Raw genomic sequence first — 19835 nt, 5'->3', positions numbered from 1 at the left:
CCCATGTATAATCCAAATGCATGCAAAAGGAGACCAACATTTTATTGAAAATGTCTTATCGGGATTTGAAAAGGAAACCTCTGAAATGCATGGAAGACCAATTTGAATATATATATATATATATATATATATATATATATATATATATATATATTTTAAAATCTCTTTAATTGGTTTTCTAGAATACAATAAGCAGCCTTTACAAATCCATTTGTTTTCCAGAAGGTCACATGCTTTAAAAGGGAAACTAAATCTTTCTTCAGAGTTGCAACAAGGAAAATGGAAAATAGTTACAATGAAAAGTATCTTTTGACCTCTTAACATATTAAATAATTTATTTGGCTCTTAGTTTAAATGGTTTTACAGATAACTGCATGAAGAATATAAAGTTAGGGTCAGTAAAGTCAGAGAGGATTATACCACTGAAATGCTCTCTCTAGTTTCTCTAGCTTTGACATTTTATTTTAACTTGTGTCTATATTCTGCACTTTCATGCCACAGACATCAGGGTGTTGCATTTTCTCTGCTTTCTTCTCTTCTACCCCCTTAACCAAGACTATAGGAGACAGAGCCTCTGCATTTAAAATACAAACAGGTTATCAAGTCAACCTAAATGGCTTCTGCAGTCCTTTTCTTTCCAAATTTCCTGCCAGCATAACTGCTTAAAGGAAAGGGAATTATCCTGTGGATCAGATAACTCAGACAATCCCTCTCTGTACATCTGTTGCCAAATCGCAGTGAAGACTCCTGATTCCAATGAGCCAGGATAGGAGGAAGAGCAAGGATACTACCATGAATCCAAATCACTGAACCATCAGCAAGTAATCAAGCCATCTCTTTCTACGTAGTTACATTTGTTGTTGAGCTTTTCCCGTAAGGCAACATAGCATAGATGGTCTTTACTGTTACTGCATTGGGCCTATTATAAATATAAAGGAAAGGGTAACCACCTTTCTGTATACAGTGCTATAAAATCCCTCCTGGCCAGAGGCAAAACCCTTTCACCTGTAGAGGGCTCAGAAGCTAAGGTAACCTCGCTGGCACCTGACCCAAAATGACCAATGAGGGGACAAAATACTTTCAAATCTGGGCGGGTAGGAGGGGGAAACAAAGGGTTCTCTCTGTCTGTGTGATACTTTTGCCGGGAACAGATCAGGAATACAGCCTTACAACTCCTGTAAAGTTAGTAATTAATCTAGCTAGAAAATGCGTTAGATTTTCTTTTGTTTAATGGCTTGTAAAATAAGCTGTGCTGAAGGGAATGTACATTCCTGTTTTTGTGTCTTTTTGTAACTTAAGGTTTTGCCTAAAGGGATTCTCTATGTTTTAAATCTGATTACCCTGTAAAATATTTACCATCCTGATTTTACAAAGGTGATTTTTACCTTTTCTTTAAATAAAATTCTTCTTTTAAGAACCAGATTGTTTTTTCATTGTTCTTAAAATCCAAGGGTTTGGGTCTCTGTTCACCTGTACAAATTGGTGAGGATTTTTATCAAGCCTTCCCCAGGAAAGGGGTGTAGGCCCTGGGAGGATATTTTGGGGTAAGATGTCTCCAAGTGGTCTCTTTTCCTGTTCTTTGTTTAAAAACGCTTGGTGGTGGCAGAATACTGTTCAAGGACAAGGCAAAGTTTGTATCTTGGGGAAGTTTTTAATCTCAGCTGGTAAGAATAAGCTTAGGGGGTCTTTCATGCAGGTCCCCACATCTATACCCTAAAGTTCAGAGTGGGGAAGGAACCTTGACAGGGCCAGATAAACAAACTTGCTCAAATTTGCCTCTTTGATCATAGAAATTTAACTTATATTGTGAGCTGCATGGGGCAGGGACTATCTCTATATATTTGTACAGTGCATAGCAAACCTGGGTGAGGGTTCCTGCCACACAAATTAAATAAATAAAAAAATAAATAAAGTGAAGAAAAACAAAGAGAGGAAGGGGAGAGAACAAGCTAACAGTGAAATATTTCATGGGAGGCAGTGTGGTGTACTAGGTATGGCACTGGAGTAAACTCAGGAGATCTGGACTCAATTCCAAGCTCTGTTATTGATCTGTTAAGTGACCTCACGCACTTTCCTCCCTGGGTCTCAGTTTCTCCGTCTGTAAAATGGGAATAATAATACCAACCTCGTTTGTAAAGTACTTTCAGGTCTACCGAGGAGCATGGCGATACAGGAGCTAGGCATTGTTAGTATAAGGTTTGCATGAGCTGCAGCCAGTATCCTGTCCCTAAATTACATGCTGCAGAAGTGGTGCGCTTAGCATACTCCATGTGATGTGTGACCCAACAATCCTTCTGGTAATTGTGATTTGTTCCTCAACTTGGGAGAAAGGGACGGGTCAAGTAACTAAGCCAACATTACAGACAGACAAACAAACAGTGTTAACTTCTTGGGCCACAACTGCTACTAGAAAATTAATGATCAGCAGGTTTTCAAAGCCCACGGTATTAGATCAGGAATATAAATATCAAAATAGACAAAACGCATCTGTCTTTTTGCTACCACACAGAATCCTCTTAATTGAGAAACCCTGATTGATGAACAGGAAAATATCTGAGTGAAATGGCTGTCCTGATTAAGGGCCTCACCTGCATGCTACAGGCCAGGGTTGTGAGACTGTATCATCGGGGCACCTATAGACCATGGTGCTTTGTTATGGTCTATCCAAGCGAAGGTAGTTGAGGGAAGTAGGCGACTTCTAGCTAATGGGCCAGTAACAACATTGTGCCCAGAATACATCATGAGACATGGAACTGATTATGAAATACAATTTCATGATAACTTCTAGAAGCACTTCTGTGGCAGGCCCTCGTGACTGCCCTATATTATCAATCTCTCCTGGTGTCTGCTCATTGGCACGCTTTTTATGGCAATACATACTGCAGGTGGCATGAAGTTCTTGAAATAACTAATTCCCAATCCAATTTCCACTGACTTCAAAAGGAGTTGAGGGTAGTCAGCATCTCACAGGAAGCACTATGCAACACAGGGGTTGCCATTTGCATATGGAGAATTGCACTTAAAATGCAGGTCTTCTCTGAAAAGTAAGAACTATTAAAATGGACTACTTGTGTGATGAAAGGCCATAGGATCAGGCCTACTCAGTGCTAGCCCTCTCCTCTGCACTTATTTTGTCCAAACTCAGTAGCCTGCAGGGCCAAACCTTATGAGGAAACAACTTAAAGTAACAGTCTGGATTCCTGCAGACAATAAGGGTTTCTTCACCTTGAAATGCTACAGCAGTGCCATTGTAGTGCTTCAGTAAAGACACTATCCACCTCCCCAAGAGATAATAACTAGGTCAACAGAAAAATTCTTCCATTGACCTAGTGCTGTTTATTCCGGTAGGTTGTTTGGCTTAACCCACATTGCTCAGGGGTGTGGATTTTTCACACCCGAGTGATGTAGCTATGCTGATGTAACTTCTCGGTATCAACTGCCTTGTAGGCTGTGTCTAGACTAGGGTTTAAAGGTAGGATGTTAGCATATGTTAACGTGTTTAAAAAAAAAAACCAAAAAAACCACACCCAACATCTAGTCTAGACAATGCATACCATCTGGAGCCTAGGCTTTAACTTTTAACCAGCTTAGCACATATTAGATATATACACTGCCTTCTTTGCACTAGAGAGACAAGGTGGGTGAGGTAGTATCTTTTATTGGACCAACTACACTAAAAGAAAAAGAGGCTGCACTAGACTTTCCAGACTGTTAGTTACCACGTGTTAAAACCACACCGTGTCATTGTAGTCTGCGCAAAGCTTCAATTAAATATACTGCACTGAATTCAATAACTAGAATAAAAAAGGATACTATTTCTTTAGTTCTGTACCTTTTTGTCTGTAGTTGGCAACTTCTGTGTCTAAAGACAGGAGCTTAGAGAATTTCATGCCTCGTTAAAAACAAACACACACACACACACACACACACACACACACACACACACACACCCACCCCTCTTTCCTTTGGCACTGGCCCAATACATTCTCATTGTGAGCACAATTCTGAAGTCTTTACTGTGACAAAACTCTTAGATTTTCTTACCAGAAATGGTTTATGAGAAAACATCACAAATAATTACAAAAATGTTCAAAATGACCACTTGCTCCATACAGCTGACTGAAGGCCTGATTTTCTTTTTTCAGCATATATGCCAGGTGTTGCTTCAGCATGTAGTCAAGATATTTCAGCAAGTCACTTTTCAGAAATGGATTTCCAAATTTATATTTAATTATTTTAATAAACTATTTGCATCTCTAAAATGTTATCAAAACCCCAGATTAAGAAAGAGATAAATATTTTGCTAATGGTTTTCAAATTGCAAAATGTCAACAAAATCATTTTTGGAATTAGGTCATTTTTCAGTTTAAAAAAAAAAAAATTGAAAATGTTTGACCAGCTCTATCCAAGAGGTGTCAAGTTGAGCATTTGAAATCTGTATTTCAGATAAAAATGAAACTCGCAATACTGCATGTTTATTGTGAAAATGCTTAATATTATCCTTTAAACATGGAACTTATTTAGGCCCTTGCTTGATGGTGCTGTAAGCACTTCTAATCTGATGGTCTCATGTCTTTCTAAAAAATCCTACAGTGTGAAAGAGAACACAAAAAAATAGTAAATATGATGATACTTAACCTTGTATTTAAAATGACCAAAATGATTTTAACATGAAGTTTTAAATAAAATTAATGCTTAAGCACCTAATCAAACTCTCAACAAAAAGAGCATTTAGTCAGCAGTTTCAGTGATTACACCAGGGAAGTACAAAGTGACTGTTGCATCAAAGAACTCTCAAACACAAGCCAGCAATAAAAATGTGCAAAATATTGTACCCATATTATATCACATTCTGAACTCCTCCTCTGACCAAACTAACCAAACAAATGCTAAGGGAGAACATGCACTAGCCCCAAAAGAAAGAAAATCCAAACCTGTATGAGACACAAGCAACTTGCTCACCTTTGAAGACTCAGTGACCTTAACAGTTGCAACTGCAAAGTACCGTTGGAACAGCTTTTGAAGGTTATCGACACAATTGGTAAAAACAGATGTACACCAAAGTGAATAGTACTGCGTGGGAAATTATCTTTGCCCAATGAAAACTGTGTGGTTTTAAATTTCAAAGTTAAATTCACCATTGAAGTCTCACCTTGCTTTAGAAATAGAACAGAACATATTACTGCATGCTTGCTAGATCCACTCAGAATGTAGACTCGACTCCCCTTTTCGATAATCAGTCCAGTTTTTAACAGAGATGTAACTGCAATGATGCTCTTTTATTACAACGATCACAAAATCCACCATCACAATTAGCACCCTGGTTGGTGGTCCCAGAAGTGCCAAGGACAAAACGGGTATAGAGAATTAATGCACTCCAAGCCCAGATTCCTCCAGCATTAAACCTAGTGCCTTGATTTTGCTATATTCCCTTATCTTCTATACATGGACACCATCGTTTACTGCATCTGTAAGAAAATAACCTATGATCCATTGTTTCATTTGCATTTAATTTATTCAGTAACTAAAAAGTTGTTAGCATATAACATTGGTTTTCTAGAATCTGTATGTATGACATAAATTGTATCGTTATATTCATTTCAGTAACTTATTTTAGATTTTTCTTTTGACACACTGATATTATTGTTCTAAGGAATGAGTTATGCCTACTACAGCTGAGTCTGCCCACAAGCTGGATATTTTCAACACATGCCTTGAAATGTGCATGACTGAATACGACCAACAGCCATGGAATTCCAGCCCCCAACTGCTATCCAAAACATACGTACATCCCTGCACTGGAGGACAGGAAGAGTCAGAATTAGATCATTCGACGGGGCCCCCCCCATCAGCACACAGATCTCGTCCTCCTTTCATAGCACAATCCTCCCCAATCTCCCTCTGAGAGACCTTAGTGGGGTTGCTGTGCATGGGGAGGTGGATGTGTTATCCTCATTTGTTTTCCTCTTCCTCCCTCTCTCGCACCCACCCACGCATCCTTGCCAGCATGGTGGGAGATCCTAGAGGCTGTGAGGAGGAGGAATGTGCTTGGTAACTGACCTGAAGCGAAGCTGTGCTTGCCTGGGGGCTGGAGGAAGGCACCCAACATTCTGTTCCGGAGACAGACCGCCTCCATGCGAATGGCTGTGACCTCCCGCAGAACCCCCAAGAACTAAGAATGCAGAGGAAGACACCTCCCCCCACTCTTTCTGTGAATCCCACAGGAACAATATATTGGAAATGGAGGGAATATTTGTGGAGATGTTCTTGCTCCTGCCCGAGGTTTCTTTGTGAGAGTGGTGATCTGGAAATCAATGCTGAAGGGCTGTTTTGCTGGCCCGATACAAAATTTCCATTAAGGTCCATAGGTTGAGCTGGGACTGCAGGATCAGGCCCCATATTTGTTGCAATACTTACCTTTCTATCATCATTGTATTTTTATAGAATCAATCTTAAACTGTAAATTCATTCTAGAATGTTTCAGATAAACAGCTCTTTTCATTCTCAGTGTAACATATGGGCAAAACCCAGGTTTCATGGCTAAACTTGGATGTCCTTCAAACTTACATTCTTTTTTCACATGAAAACTGGACTGCATTAAAATGTGAAAAAACCCATACTCGCCATCATTCACACATGTCTGCAATGGATGCATCAACAAGAGTTTTAGTTTTCTAAACCTTACAGTTACTAAGCAGACATGCAGTGGCCTCCGGACTTAAATTGTGTCAGTTGCCCATTAAGTCTGATGTATAAAGATGTTGAAACGAGCACCTTGAATCTAGTTTCAGAACTAGATTCTGGAATCATGTCAGAGTAAGATCTTGTCTACACAAGAAAGTCACACCAGTTTACATTAATTCCTGAATTGATTTAGTTAGACTGGTGCAAGTGCCTTTGCAGACATGCTTATTTCAGTTTATGATGGCTTGTTTTAGGTTATCTTAAAACAGATTCCTAATTGACCTAAGTGAACCCCAAACAAGCATGTCCACACAAGGGTTTGCTCTGGCTTAACTAAATCAGTTGAAAGTTACCCCTCTAGTCAACCCATTGCAACTTCCTCACGTAGACAACATATTATCTGGTTACTTACGATTTTGATGGCCAAAATAATCAATTTTTTATAACATGTGCAGAAGCAGCCAGTTAATCTTAGGCAAAAACTCTTCCCAAAGCCCATGTCTTTGACAGGAGATCAAAAAGTCCCTTTTCTAGGTAAAACTACCCTTCAACTATGGTCCCCAAACAAGAAACACCAGTATTTAATACAAATTCAGTCAGTAAAGGAGCAAATATATTCTAATTTTATTTGTAAAATATTCTTTCCTAAGGGCAAAATACATTTTACAAAAGTTAGCAAAAATTGGTACAATTATGAGGAAACTATTACTATTTTTTGTTCAGTTATTTGGGTCTCTTCAAAATGGAAGATAGAAGTACACATCACATTGACAGAATTCAGTGCTAGTTAGCCAAGTCTATAAATATGCCATCCTGACATTTACATCTGTGGATGACAGTGGAAAAATTCTCTACAAATACTGAAAAAAAAAAAAAAAATCCTAGTATTTTTGGTATTTTTCTGAGTTTTGTAACTGGAAATACCAACAGACTAGATTCTAAAACTGTTGGTATTTTGCAAGGAGGATCCTAAAGAAGAAGAATGATAGTTTGTCGGTCAAACAAGAACAACTCTATTTCAAATGTTAATTTGAGGACTAAACAACAACAGCATAAAATCTATAGTGAAAATAAATCCATTCAAATGATTTGTTTAAGCCTAAATGTATATACAGCCATGTAAAAAATGGAAGGAAAGTTATTTTCTATTCATATACAGTATTTATGACTATTAGAGTCAAGTAATTTCCAAAATAAGATGCTTTAACAACATATTATGTATAAAATCTTATGGTGGAGGGGGGAAATAAGGAACATATGTAACTATTTCTGAGGGACTATTTCGGATTGCTCCAGCAATCCTGACTATCTTGGAAACAAACAATGTCTGAAAAGAGAGTCTGCATTTTCACCTTTCAGGGTTTGACTTTGTAGGGTTAGGATGTCAAATGATTCGAACTACTAACAACCTACAAAAAACAGAGCAAATATGCTTGATAGTTCACACAAACTGCCCAGAAACCTAAAAGCTGTGACTATTATAGGTGAGTCTGGATAGGTGTAACAATTGTCATCTTAAGCATGACTCAGAACATACAGAGCTAAAGCATGAGTCTCTTTAGCTTGAGCTAAAGGACCAATGGCTTGATGCTATACACAGTGAAGCCAATGGAAAGCCTTCCATTGACTTCATTGGTCCATCAGGACCCAAGTTCTCTAGCTGGAAGCTCAAACAGACTCCTATCCTCGGCGGATTACACACAGAGGGGGACATGTAACAAACATGGAACAGTGGGTTATGTTGGTATGCTATGGTATGGTATATGTTGATTATCCCTTCAGAATGATTATACTTTGTATTTTACATTGAGTAAAAGAGAACCAGAATATATATACAAAAATATTCTCTCTTAATATTCATTCCAGACAAGAGCCAACCATTGGGAAGAGGAAAAATATTACTTACCAGCAATTGTATTTGTTGTAGTTGCCCTCATCTTCCCTTATCCTACAACAAAATCTCTGCTGTAGGATGGGAGAAAAAAACGAAATGTCTGACAACTCAAAGTGGTGCAATACCAATCACACACTCCTTTCTATGTTATAAGTTTTTTCAATTATATTATCCAGCTGTTAGAACAACTTCCCCTCCCCAAACACAACAAGCTTGACCTAGCTAGGCTTTTGAATCCTTATTGTTTTGTTCAGAGGGACAAATCATTTTCTCTTTCCTGTTCTGTGCAGTGTACTTCCTCAAGACAAAATGCTCTCTTCTGGGACCAGTACTTCACTGAAAGTAGGTGCTTGTCAGACAAGTGCCCGTCATGCAACCTACCATGAATGGAGTAAGGCATCAGTGCCAGTGGCTCAAGAAGGGAGGGACCCCAGGTCTTCCGCCGTTTTGGCCTTGTGGAGTATATTATATAGTGCTGGGGACAACCCAACAAGATTGGCTTCTGTATAGTATTTTGAACAACCTACAGCGTGACTGCAGCTAGATGTCAGATGGTTGTAAGACGTAGCTTTTTAGTCTGTAAGGTTGATAGTGTCACTTTCATACGGCTTTACTGAAGTAGGGCTTTGTGGAGGACTCTTTTCACTTGATGGCAGTGTGGCCAAGACCTTCTTTCGGACTCCAATTGCAGCCTTCTTATGGTCATGTCTAAGACTGCGGATTGTACTGTTTATGGCAGCCACACATGCTTTCCAATCATATCCAGTTTCCTTTAGATCAAAGGATGGGTAGTTCTCTTGAAGAAAGTCTAAAGATAAAACAACCAGATAAGTAGGGCATCATCATCAATTATTTATGCAAGCTCCGTTTTGCTTACATGTTTTATTTGGACACAACTGGGCCAAAACAAGTATTCAAAAGTGCATTCTCCCAGTACAGAATACAGTCAAGCACACCATTAAGTTACAAGGATCAAAGCTAGAGTGATGATGAAGTCTATTTTTAAAAAGTTATTGGAAAAGCTGAAATACAGAAAAATGACTAGATGGTCTATGGAGATAATATGTGGACAGGGTTTGTTTGTTTTGTTTTTTAATCTTGCATAGATCAGGAGTTGAGGTAAAAATATATCCCCCTCCTCCATTCCTCCCACTAGTTGTGCCTCTAATCTCATGGCAGTTTCACATAATGTTTTGGAAGCTGTGTGTTTTATTATGGATACAAGGTTAGTAATTTTTATTTATTTCCAGCCCATCTTTTGAAGAGAGTTTAGCTGTGCATACCTCTGAGAGCATTGATTCTGTTGCAGTCCAGTGGACACATGCCACGTTCCAAATTACCATACACATTGCTCTTCACCAATACATCTTCTGTGAAGAGATGGCGAATCAGATAGCGAGCTGACAACTCTGGCCGAGACTTCCCCTTGGCTACATAAATAACTGAGAAGGGCAACTGAACATTGCGCCATGGACTCCCAAGATGTTCTAGAGAGGAAGTTGGAGAGAGAAATATTTTATTTTCATTGCAGAAATGTTGTTTTCCATTCTTTCAAGGGGACCACATTATACTAGAAAGGTAGAAGACAATGTTTTCCCCCATACTACTAGTTTGGAAAGTCCAGAAGAAATAACTTAACATATATATACACATAGCATCTTTCATCCTGAAAGATCTCAAACCACTTGACAAACTATACAAGATATGTGCACAGTCATGAAATGAATCACTGTAGTCAGAACTAAAATTCAGCAGCTCTGGGATGCAATAATGATAGCTAGCTAGGCAGACAACCAGTGTGCAACATACTGAATGTGGAGGAGAGGAAGAAAAAATTTAGCCAAGGACATGAAGCAAGCCCTGGTCTTACAAAAAGCATCATGGGATCCTCAGAAATCAAGGTCCTGTCTGTGTGACCCTTACAGTTGCTCCCTGAAGAGTTTTACACACAGTAATGCAGAAAACTCCATGCATCTAAGGAGTGCAATAATGCAGGTGGAACCTGGCATTCGGGAACACTAGGTATTTTAAACACAATGGTTTATTTTGCAAGCCACCCTAAGCAGCCAAAAAAATTATTTCAAATATATATATTTGCTCTGCTGTATAGTAGCATAACAGAGCCTTTGTTATGCTTTCAGAAATGCTAGTTATGCAACTTGACCTGCTTCAGGACTGCTTCCTGTATTGTGTCATTTCAGCTAAAATAAATAAATAAATAGTCCTTCCAAGAAATAAAAGCAGTGCTGCTTTCTGATAGTATTTAAACTTTGTGGGTGGAGAATGAAAAACAGTATGAACATTCTTCTATATTACTCTGAAACTACTTCATTTCAATGAAGAAGCGAACCACACACTGAATAAAAGGTACATTATAGTGTGACAAAGTTCCTCCTTTGCCTCTGTGGGTACTGCGATTATTGGCGGATTTGATCGCCTCAGAGGTTCACGGCAGCCCTCACTCTTGTTAGTGGCTCAAACCTGCTGGCCACTCAGCTAACCTCATCACTAGCCAGCGTGGGGGAAACGGAGAACAATCTCTGCAGTCTCTGCGTCCCACCTAGTGGGTCAGGGATAGGCCAGATCCCTTTTCCAAATTAGGCCTTCCCTTCTGGTGTTCCTCACAGACCAGCTCAACTTCTCCTGTGTCCAATCAGGAGTTAGGGGTATGGGGGGAACCCGGGCCCACCCTCTACACTGGGTTCCAGCCCAGGGCCCTGTGGATAGCAGCTGTCCACAATATTCCCTGTATCAGCTACGCGACAGTTACAACTCCCTGGGCTACTTCCCCATTGCCTGCCCCCCAGCACCTTCTTTATCCACACTGCAGGATCTTCCTCCTGAAGCCTGATCACACTTGAACTCTTCACTCCTCCAGCAGCATGCCTTCTCACTGCCTGCTCCTGGCGTGCCCCCCTACTAACTGATGGGAGGTCCTTTTTAAACCAGGTGTCCTGATTAGCCTGCCTGCCATAACTGAATCTAGAAAGTTCTTAATTGGCTCCAGGTGTCTTGATTAGCTTGCCTGTCTTAATTGATTCTGGCAGGTTCCTGATTGCTCTAGGGCAGCCCCTGCTCTGGTCACTGAGGGAACAGAAAACTGTTCATCCAGTGGCCAATACATTTGCCTTCTACCAGACTCCTGTATCCTATTGGTCTGGGTCTGTCACAATATGTAGCAAAAGAAGAGTCAATTACAAGGCCTGTTGGGTAAGAGGGTCCTGCCAAATCTTTTCTGGGCTGCTCAAGCCTTATACAAGTCCCACCCAACCAATTGTCTCCCAGGGAACTGGCCACAGAGAATTTCCCCCAGAGATCTCTATAGCCATTACACGCCACATGTGGTATCTCGTTTTACTGTTGTATTTATAAACTGTGCACTTTTATTAATGGAAGAAAATAAAAAGTTTTAAGGCTGCTTTTGGGATTATTTGGAAATTGTCATAAAGTTTAGCACAGTGAAAGATCTGCCTGTCAGATTAGGATATAGAAAATTTCTCTGCCTCTTTAATATGCCAAGCTGCCTTAGAACATCTATTATTTCTCATATAAAGTGGGAAAATAGGGTAATAATACATGAACTCCTGAAATGCTAGATGGACTAGTTCACAGATGAGATCGCCAATCTAATTATTCAGAAAAAGTGCAAAATGTGTTTGTTCTCCTCCACCCATGTCCTTATCACACAGGTAGTCTGTTGCCAGAGTCTGTTTGCCACGAGGGGACATACTACCTATACTGAGGGATTGTCTTGGGAAAAACGGAAAGCAGTCCTGTAAGTCAGTAAACCCCATTTACCATTGTGTGGGATTCAAGGCACTGAATATCACAAATGATTTACCTGTACTTACCTGTACTTAAACTAGCGCAGTAGTTTTGGAATCTTAACATCTACTACTTCTCAATCAATTGTATAAAATGCAATTTGTGTTAACCCAGAAGATAAGAGTCTCCTAACTTACCCATTGGTTCCAAAGACTGTAGTTTATTGGATGAAGGTGCATGGAACATCTCAGGGACTTTATCCCATGTGGTATTCTGAAGTCTGTTTGTTGTTGAGCTGGTCATTTTCTGAGAGGATTGAGAATTGACTTCACTATCTTCCCCATTATAGTTTAAATCCACACAAATGGATGTGTCTGGAGTGTCAGCAGATTTCTCCTTCCCTTCAGTAGTCTCCTGAAACACACAAATATGGTTAACACGTGCTTTGGGAGAAGTCTACCAGTTTTCCAATTAAGTGCGTCAAATGATTTCTACATTATTAGGAATTAGATTTCCCAAATTTGAGAAATTGTTAACCATACGTTTCAACCACAAGAGCCACATGTCAGCCACTCGTTGAGGTCCTTGTGTAATGAGGCACTTTGGAAGCTGAGCTGCATGGATTTTCCAGGTGTTCTTGGGGTAAAATACCAGTGTGATGCAAAGGAGCTGGAAATATGTGACCAGATGTGGGAAGGCCTATAAGAATATACAGTGGAGGTACAGTCTTGGGGAAGCATAATCTAGACACACTGAAGACCTAAGGGTCGCAAGGTAGAGAGGAAAAATAGATAAAGTGAGAAATTCTGGAGATCATGCCAGAGATACTTTGGGTGGAACTGTGACTATTATCCGTGAACAATAGGAAGACAGACGACATCCCTGATTTGAATTAAAGAGGCCAAAAGAACTATAGTGTAGGTAGAGTAGTTCTGATCCTTTTATTGCACCCAACACAAATCTCAGAGATATTACTTGCCAGGGAAACCTTTATAGCTAGCTGAACAACTGCAGCATTCAATTCTGCATATCGAATCAACAGTTTAACTTGTAAGACACCTTTCCAACACTGTTTTGAGCCCCTAGCTATTGCAAAACAGTACAAGATATGGGAGTGAAATAATTGTCAAGGCTTCTGGGAAAGGACCCTGCTGTACACTTTAGAGTAACAGAAGACATTGCTGAAGTCAGTGCAGATTGTTTTGGAAGGACACTGACTAAAGGGGGTTTGATAGATGGGGATAAGAAGTGAGCTTTCATTCAATTTGCAATAATGTTAATAGACTATAAATAAATTAATTAGTAAATAAATTCCAGTGACATGGAGACAGTTTACTGTCCATCAATAGGTTAAGATAAATTTTTGTGTCCCTAATAGTAGTGGTATGATAAACGGTAAAACTCTTTCCATTAGTTTAACCAAACAAGGGCACTTGCAAATGGTTTTATTTAAATAGTTTAATACTGAAAAATGTAAGAAATAAAATAAATTAGTAACAGTTCTTAAACAGTAATTTTTGCTAAAGGTTTTTTGTTTTTAACTTTATTTGTTTTAAGTAAATATTCATGCATGACCATTAAAAGTGTGTTTGAGTTGATCCTTAATGAAGAGCTCTTAAAAATAAATTCTAACAAAGGATAATCTGCATTATTGATAGAAGTCGGGGGAGTGGCATAGGTAGTTATACAGGGCACCAATTCTGCAAAGATTTATGCATGTTCTTAAAGGGTTAGATGACTGGGAATAATTCAGATCACACAGGTCTTCTAATAACTAACTACTTAAACTTTGGTAAGACTGGTAATTATTCTATAAAATTACTACAAGTTGCAACAAATTTTACTATCTATAGGCAAATATTACAAAATCCTAAAATGAAAATACAGTACGTGTGTCTCTTTTGTTAATATTATAAAATATAAAAATGCTGACACTGTTCCACACATACCATTGTGACTGGAGTCAGTGGAGCTGTGCTGAACCATAACAAAATAAGTCCCAAAGAGTCTTAAATTATGGGGCTCAAGTGGTGAGGTACTTACTTATATATCTAATTCTGTAAGAAAACATTTACTCTCTCATTAATAACACCTGGAGATGACTTACTGGGTTTATTTTGGTTTCACAGCGTAAGCAGCGGATCATGGCATTGACGTTTGTTATGCAGGTTTTCCAGTCCCTTCCATATTCACTCAGGTCATAATTTGGGAAATGAGCTGCAAGAAATTCTACACACAAAATGTAGAAAGTCTTTTAAACTATGTGATAATAAAGCAGAACTAAAAAGAGCTTTAGTCAAATAAGAGAACACAATGAGATAAATTTCAAGCTTACCAAGGTTGTGAATGAGTTTTAGATTTTAGCTTATATTAAGGAAATGTATAGTAGACTGGTACTTTCAAGACAGGCACTGTAAAACTTCTGAATCTCATTACAAAAATGAGATGCATCAGAAAAGTTTCCCTGTACCTGATAAGGAGCATTTTCATTATTCAATATTTCTTAGTAGATACACGGAAATTGTCAAACAAACTACCTATCAATAGAGACGACAGGACAAGCAAGTGGGCTAACATATATCATTCTATTAGTCATATGAACTGTGGTTTGCTTTCTGCCAAGACAAAATAAATGAATGCCTGATTTGTGAGTCCTACAAAAAGGAGTAGCTAGTGTGTGCATAGGTGGGCGCATGTGGGTTAGGGGCTGGGAAGGGCATTTCTCAAAATGTTGCCACCCTCACCACTTTTCAAACAAGGAAGAAATGGAGGGTTAGGAGAAAAATGCTGACATGTCCATTAATTTGTGTCCTGTGTGTGTTATGGCCTCATAATACAAAATGAATATGATCAGCTCTGATTGATTAATGAGAAAAATATGAAATTAGAGTAATCAGAGAAACTACCATAAATATTGAAAGAGTTTACAATGAGCATTTGAGGATAAATGTTAAGATAGATAATAGTTGAGGGTAAATGAGGGTAGATAAAAGTTCCCCACAGAACCCAAAGGTGCACAGTCGAGCAATATTCACTACCAGGTAATGTAATAGTTGCTGGATAACAAGTCACAAAAGGGTAGATTGAAGGACACAATGTAAGGTTCATAATTTAAGAATTCAAGAAAACTGCTAAGGAAGAAAAGTGAACGCTGTATGTTTTGTAAATTAGCATACCTCTAACTGCAGCAACCTTGTTAGGATCCAAAGTTCTGCGCCCCCGGGCACTGACACCCATAATGCTACACAGCAATGTTTCCTTGGGGAACAAGACACGGACTAGGTAACGTGCTGCGTACTTTGGTTTGGTCTTTTGTCGGGCTTTCATCAAATAGTTTCCAAGAACCTTTACATTTCTCTTTGGGTCACCAACATATTCTTTGTAAAGCAAAAACATTTTTTTAAAAGATTAGCACAAATCTGTTAAAAAAAAAAAAAAAAAAAAAAAAAAAAAGGAGCTCTTCCCCAAACCAATTTCTCTCTTTACCTTTATCACATAGTAAATTCATATTTCCTAACCTTTCGTTACCAAAACTAGATCTACCATATATCATCATCTTTGCACTTACAGGAGACGCAGAAATAGCTTCTATCAGTATCTTCTGACTGAATTAGCATTCTTAGCTCACTCATATCAAGCATCCAAAATTGATTAAATAATAGTAATAGCATTTTTTAAAAGCATTTAAATGCGTATGAGACAAAATTTTCAGAATGACCTACTATGTGCAGATACTTACATACACATTTTCAAGAAAACATCTCACAAAGGTATCGGGTGTGAGTTTCCATTTTATTAGGTGTGCACAAGCAGAAGTTGAGGCATCTGTGAACCCTTTACCCATTATTTATATTACTCTTCAATCACATTTTCACTTATTTTTTAAACTCCAAAAAAAATGTCACCTTCCGCATGACTCAGGATATATATGTACATCATGAAGGAACTTAACATCTGCCTGTGTCATGTGTGCTTACCTAGAACATAAGAACAGCCCTACTGGGTCAGACCAAGGGTCCATCTAGCCCAGTATCCTGTCTTCCGACAGTGGCCAGTGCTAGGTGCCCCAGAGGGAATGAACAGAACAGGTAATCATCAAGTGATCCATCCCCTGTCACTCATTCCCAGCCTCTTACGGTGAAATGGTTCACGGAGCTCTTTCTGGTGATCCACAGAATTAAATATTTTAGAAAAATAAGTACTGGAGCATTTGGAGGGGTCTCTCTTACAAAACAGTCCACAGAATGAAAACATTAGAAAATCTCTGCCTTATCCCATTCAAGAATTAGCATTCCTTACACACAAAACAATTAAGTTGCTTTCTCAAATGCAGAACATACTGTAAGTTATGTTCCACACCTTGCTTTATGGACGACATAGTCTTTATAGAATTATCGTCAGTATTTTTTATATACGAGAATATTTAGTTTTCACATGAAAGCATTACCAAGAAAATCCTTAGATTTAGAGAAACTCTAATATGCTGCACTTCCATTGTAATGGCTGTCGAGATTTTACTGATGCATATTGGGTCACTGTACTTGCAGGGAGTCCTAGCTGTTCTGTACCATTGGCAGCATGAAAAAAAAACTTTTATCAGTAGGACAGTGAAAGAAGAAGAGGGCTCATTCTTAATGCAATCCTGAAGCATATCTGTTGTAAAACTAAGATTTGTTAAAGTGCCCAAGTTATTCTGCACATCAGAATAATCAGTAACGTGTAAGAATCAATTGAGTATTTGTGTTAGTACAGTGTACATACTAACTTTTTGAATATTTGACTTCAAGTGTTAGTGACTTCCTGTATATCTCGCACACCCAATAGCTTTATTCAGAAAGCTTTAAATATTAATCGACTTTTAAAATGCAAAAGGAGAAAGTCAGCTCTGCTCATTTATTTTTGTTAAAGAAAAAAACTGAGTGCCTTATACATGCATTTTATTCTCTGTAATTTTCCACTCTACTATACTGAGCATATGTGACTTTTAACTCACCAAAACTAGGATTGATAGAGACAGAAGAAGATGGCAGTTCTTTACTAATATTCGCACTTCCCGGTGAGGCCCTGTAATTCATCATCATGGTGTTTCTCCCCAAACTGGTTTCAGATGGGGTTGGCATCACCGACGACACCATTGGGGAACCCACTGCTGAAGATGCAACATTGGCGGTGCTTTCCATGACTGTGGTTACAAGATTTGGTTGTGGAGGAAGGTCAGGGATCCTGTTAGCCACTGTGTATGGTGGATGCAGTGAATGAGTTGAGACTATAGTGGGTAGGGGTGGGCTTTGCCTAAGCACAGGTTGTTGCGATTCAAGTTGAAGAGTTTGTTGAACTGGTTTTATTGCAGAGCTGGCCTGGAGATGGCTCTTTTGTAGCCTAACCCTCATTGATGGGCTATGCCCTGCTTGTCCCGGGGGAGAGATATGAAGACTTGACTCTTTTTCCATTGGTTTCTGTACTCTAATTTTTCCATGGGATAAATGATTGGAACTTCTGTATGTAAATCCAATGGGCCTCTGCAAATGTGATATGAAAACAATAATTAAGGTAAAACTGCACAAATCTGTTTTGTTTTTTTCTTCGTGAACGAGAGAGATTAGATCTCATCCTAAGCATTTAGCATTAACTATAGTCTTTTCATAAAGATAGCTCTGACCTCTTGAATCTAACTATTGCATGTTTTTGGGTCTCTACCTTCACTCGTTTCCACAGTCCAAACACCAACAAAGCATTCTTCTCTTGTGTTTGCATCCTAATTCTAAAGTTCTTCCCAATCACCTGCTAGCATAACATTCCTTCAAGAGCTAAATAAATATCTGAGGAACAGACTGTACATGTATTAGTAATTGATAATGGGCATAGTTTTGTACAATATTTGCTGAAAAATTCATCAGTTGGTGTCAACAACCTGCTGAGCTATAAGTTGATGCTCCTGCTGCTGCATTAAAGGCAAAACATTTGGTTTTGCACCTTTTATTTTGGTTGGTTTCTTTACAGTGAAGTAGGCCAGAACAGTTTTGTTTTGTCTCAGCCGGACAGCCTTTTATCTGTTTGATGCATTAGAAGTGCAGGTCCTATTTCGGCTGGAAGATGTCATGATGACTGGAAATGATTTGTGAAGTGATGACATTAAGGCAATAGTGGGCAACCTGCGGTCCATCAGGGTAATCTGCACGGCTGCCCGCAGCTTCCCTTGGCTGCGGTTCACCATTCCTGGCCAATGGGAGCTGTGGGAAGGGGCATGGGCCACAGGGACGTGCTGGCCACCACTTCCTGCAGCTCCCATTGGCTGGGACTGGCGAACTGTGGCCACTGGGAGCTGCGGGCAGCCCAGCCAATGGAAACAAACTGTCTCGCAGCCCGCCACTGATGGGCTGCAGTTTGACCACCACTGCATTAAGGGACTAAAACTGGAGCAATTGAAAGAAATAATAGGTGTTACTAAAAATGCTTTAATTTCAATTATTAACATTTCAGAGAAAGAATGCCTTTATGAGACTATTAAACAGTAGTAGTTATGGAATAAGCGCTAAAAATATACGTTCAAGATACCCAACAACTCTTCCAGCAAAAACAGGGAGGTCAGAAATGAAAACAATGATTTTTGGCCTGGACAACATGTTTTACTATCAGAGGCTAAAGGAGATCAATCTAATTTGTTTATTAAGGAGAAGTTTAAGAGACAAACTTGATCATGGCCTAAAATTACCTATCCACGGAGAAGCTATCTGAGACTAGAGGATTCTTTAGTTTAAAAGTTGAAGTCAGTAAAGTTCTAACTGAAAATAAATGTAGTTTTTAACAGAAAAAATAATTAACTATTGGAACAGATGATACAGGGATGTGATATGTGTTCCATCACTTGAAGTCTTTAAATCAAGACTAAAGCACCTAAGCCCCAGATTTAGGTGCCTAAGTCCCAGTTTTAGGCAGCACTGCAGTCCACAAAACTCCCCTTTGCTGCCACCTAACCTGTGGGTGCCTACACTCACCTCAGCACCTAAATTTCCAGATAAAAGTTTCCCCGGGACCTATGTTTCTGGGTGTGCACACTGCTGCCTCACACTACGTGTCCAGATGTCTATTTCCTATCTAATCTCAGCGTGACCCATGAAGCAGGAGGACGACATCATCTATCTTCCCTGCAGGACCTGGTCTGGTAGGCATGCTCTGAGCACACCTACTGGATCAGGACTGATTCAATATCCAGGAGGAGGAGGAAGAGGAAGTGGTGGTACCCACTTTATAACTTTTAGCACAGTAGTTACAGCACTCAGCCAGGATAGGGGAGACCTAGATTCAATTATCCCCCTCTCTGCCAGAGGGGGAGTGTAATGGGGTGTACAAGCCCCCCCACACTGGAAAGAACAGGGCTAAAGCGCTTCTCTGGGCCCAGCCAGCCTTGCCCCAGGATACTCACAGTGTCTGCCCAAGCTAGAGGGGGAAGTTAAAAAGAGGAGCAGAGTCGCTCAGCAGCAAGCAGATAACG

At 39.3% G+C, this 19835-nt stretch overlaps 1 protein-coding gene and 1 long non-coding RNA gene across 20 annotated transcripts in view; both read right to left on the bottom strand.

Annotated features, from left to right (window-relative positions):
* Nucleotides 1-317: 317 nt before the first annotated feature.
* Nucleotides 318-3910, bottom strand: LOC122457926. Its single transcript, XR_006277677.1, has 2 exons — nucleotides 2881-3910; nucleotides 318-574 (listed from the first exon to the last, which is right to left on the bottom strand). It is a non-coding gene; the product is annotated as an uncharacterized LOC122457926 (long non-coding RNA).
* A 64-nt stretch (nucleotides 3911-3974) lies between these two features.
* BEND2 (BEN domain containing 2) overlaps nucleotides 3975-19835 on the bottom strand; it is a 38772-nt gene continuing 22911 nt past the window's right edge. For 6 of the 19 annotated variants that reach the window (XM_038376420.2, XM_043504415.1, XM_038376454.2 and 3 more), the window contains 6 exons: nucleotides 17337-17862; nucleotides 15520-15720; nucleotides 14451-14572; nucleotides 12541-12757; nucleotides 9862-10065; nucleotides 7285-9386 (listed from right to left, as the gene is read on the bottom strand). In XM_038376420.2, coding sequence (XP_038232348.1) covers nucleotides 9151-9386; nucleotides 9862-10065; nucleotides 12541-12757; nucleotides 14451-14572; nucleotides 15520-15720; nucleotides 17337-17862 — 1506 coding nt within the window. In that variant the 3' untranslated portion in view covers nucleotides 7285-9150. The other 13 variants (XM_038376440.2, XM_043504407.1, XM_043504412.1 and 10 more) reach the window with 8 other exon arrangements.

Source organism: Dermochelys coriacea, chromosome 1, assembly GCF_009764565.3.
Source record: "Dermochelys coriacea isolate rDerCor1 chromosome 1, rDerCor1.pri.v4, whole genome shotgun sequence".
NCBI classification, from domain to species: Eukaryota; Metazoa; Chordata; order Testudines; family Dermochelyidae; genus Dermochelys; species Dermochelys coriacea.
The sequence above is the reverse complement of the archived record's forward strand: the minus strand, read 5'-3'. Positions and strand labels throughout refer to the sequence as shown.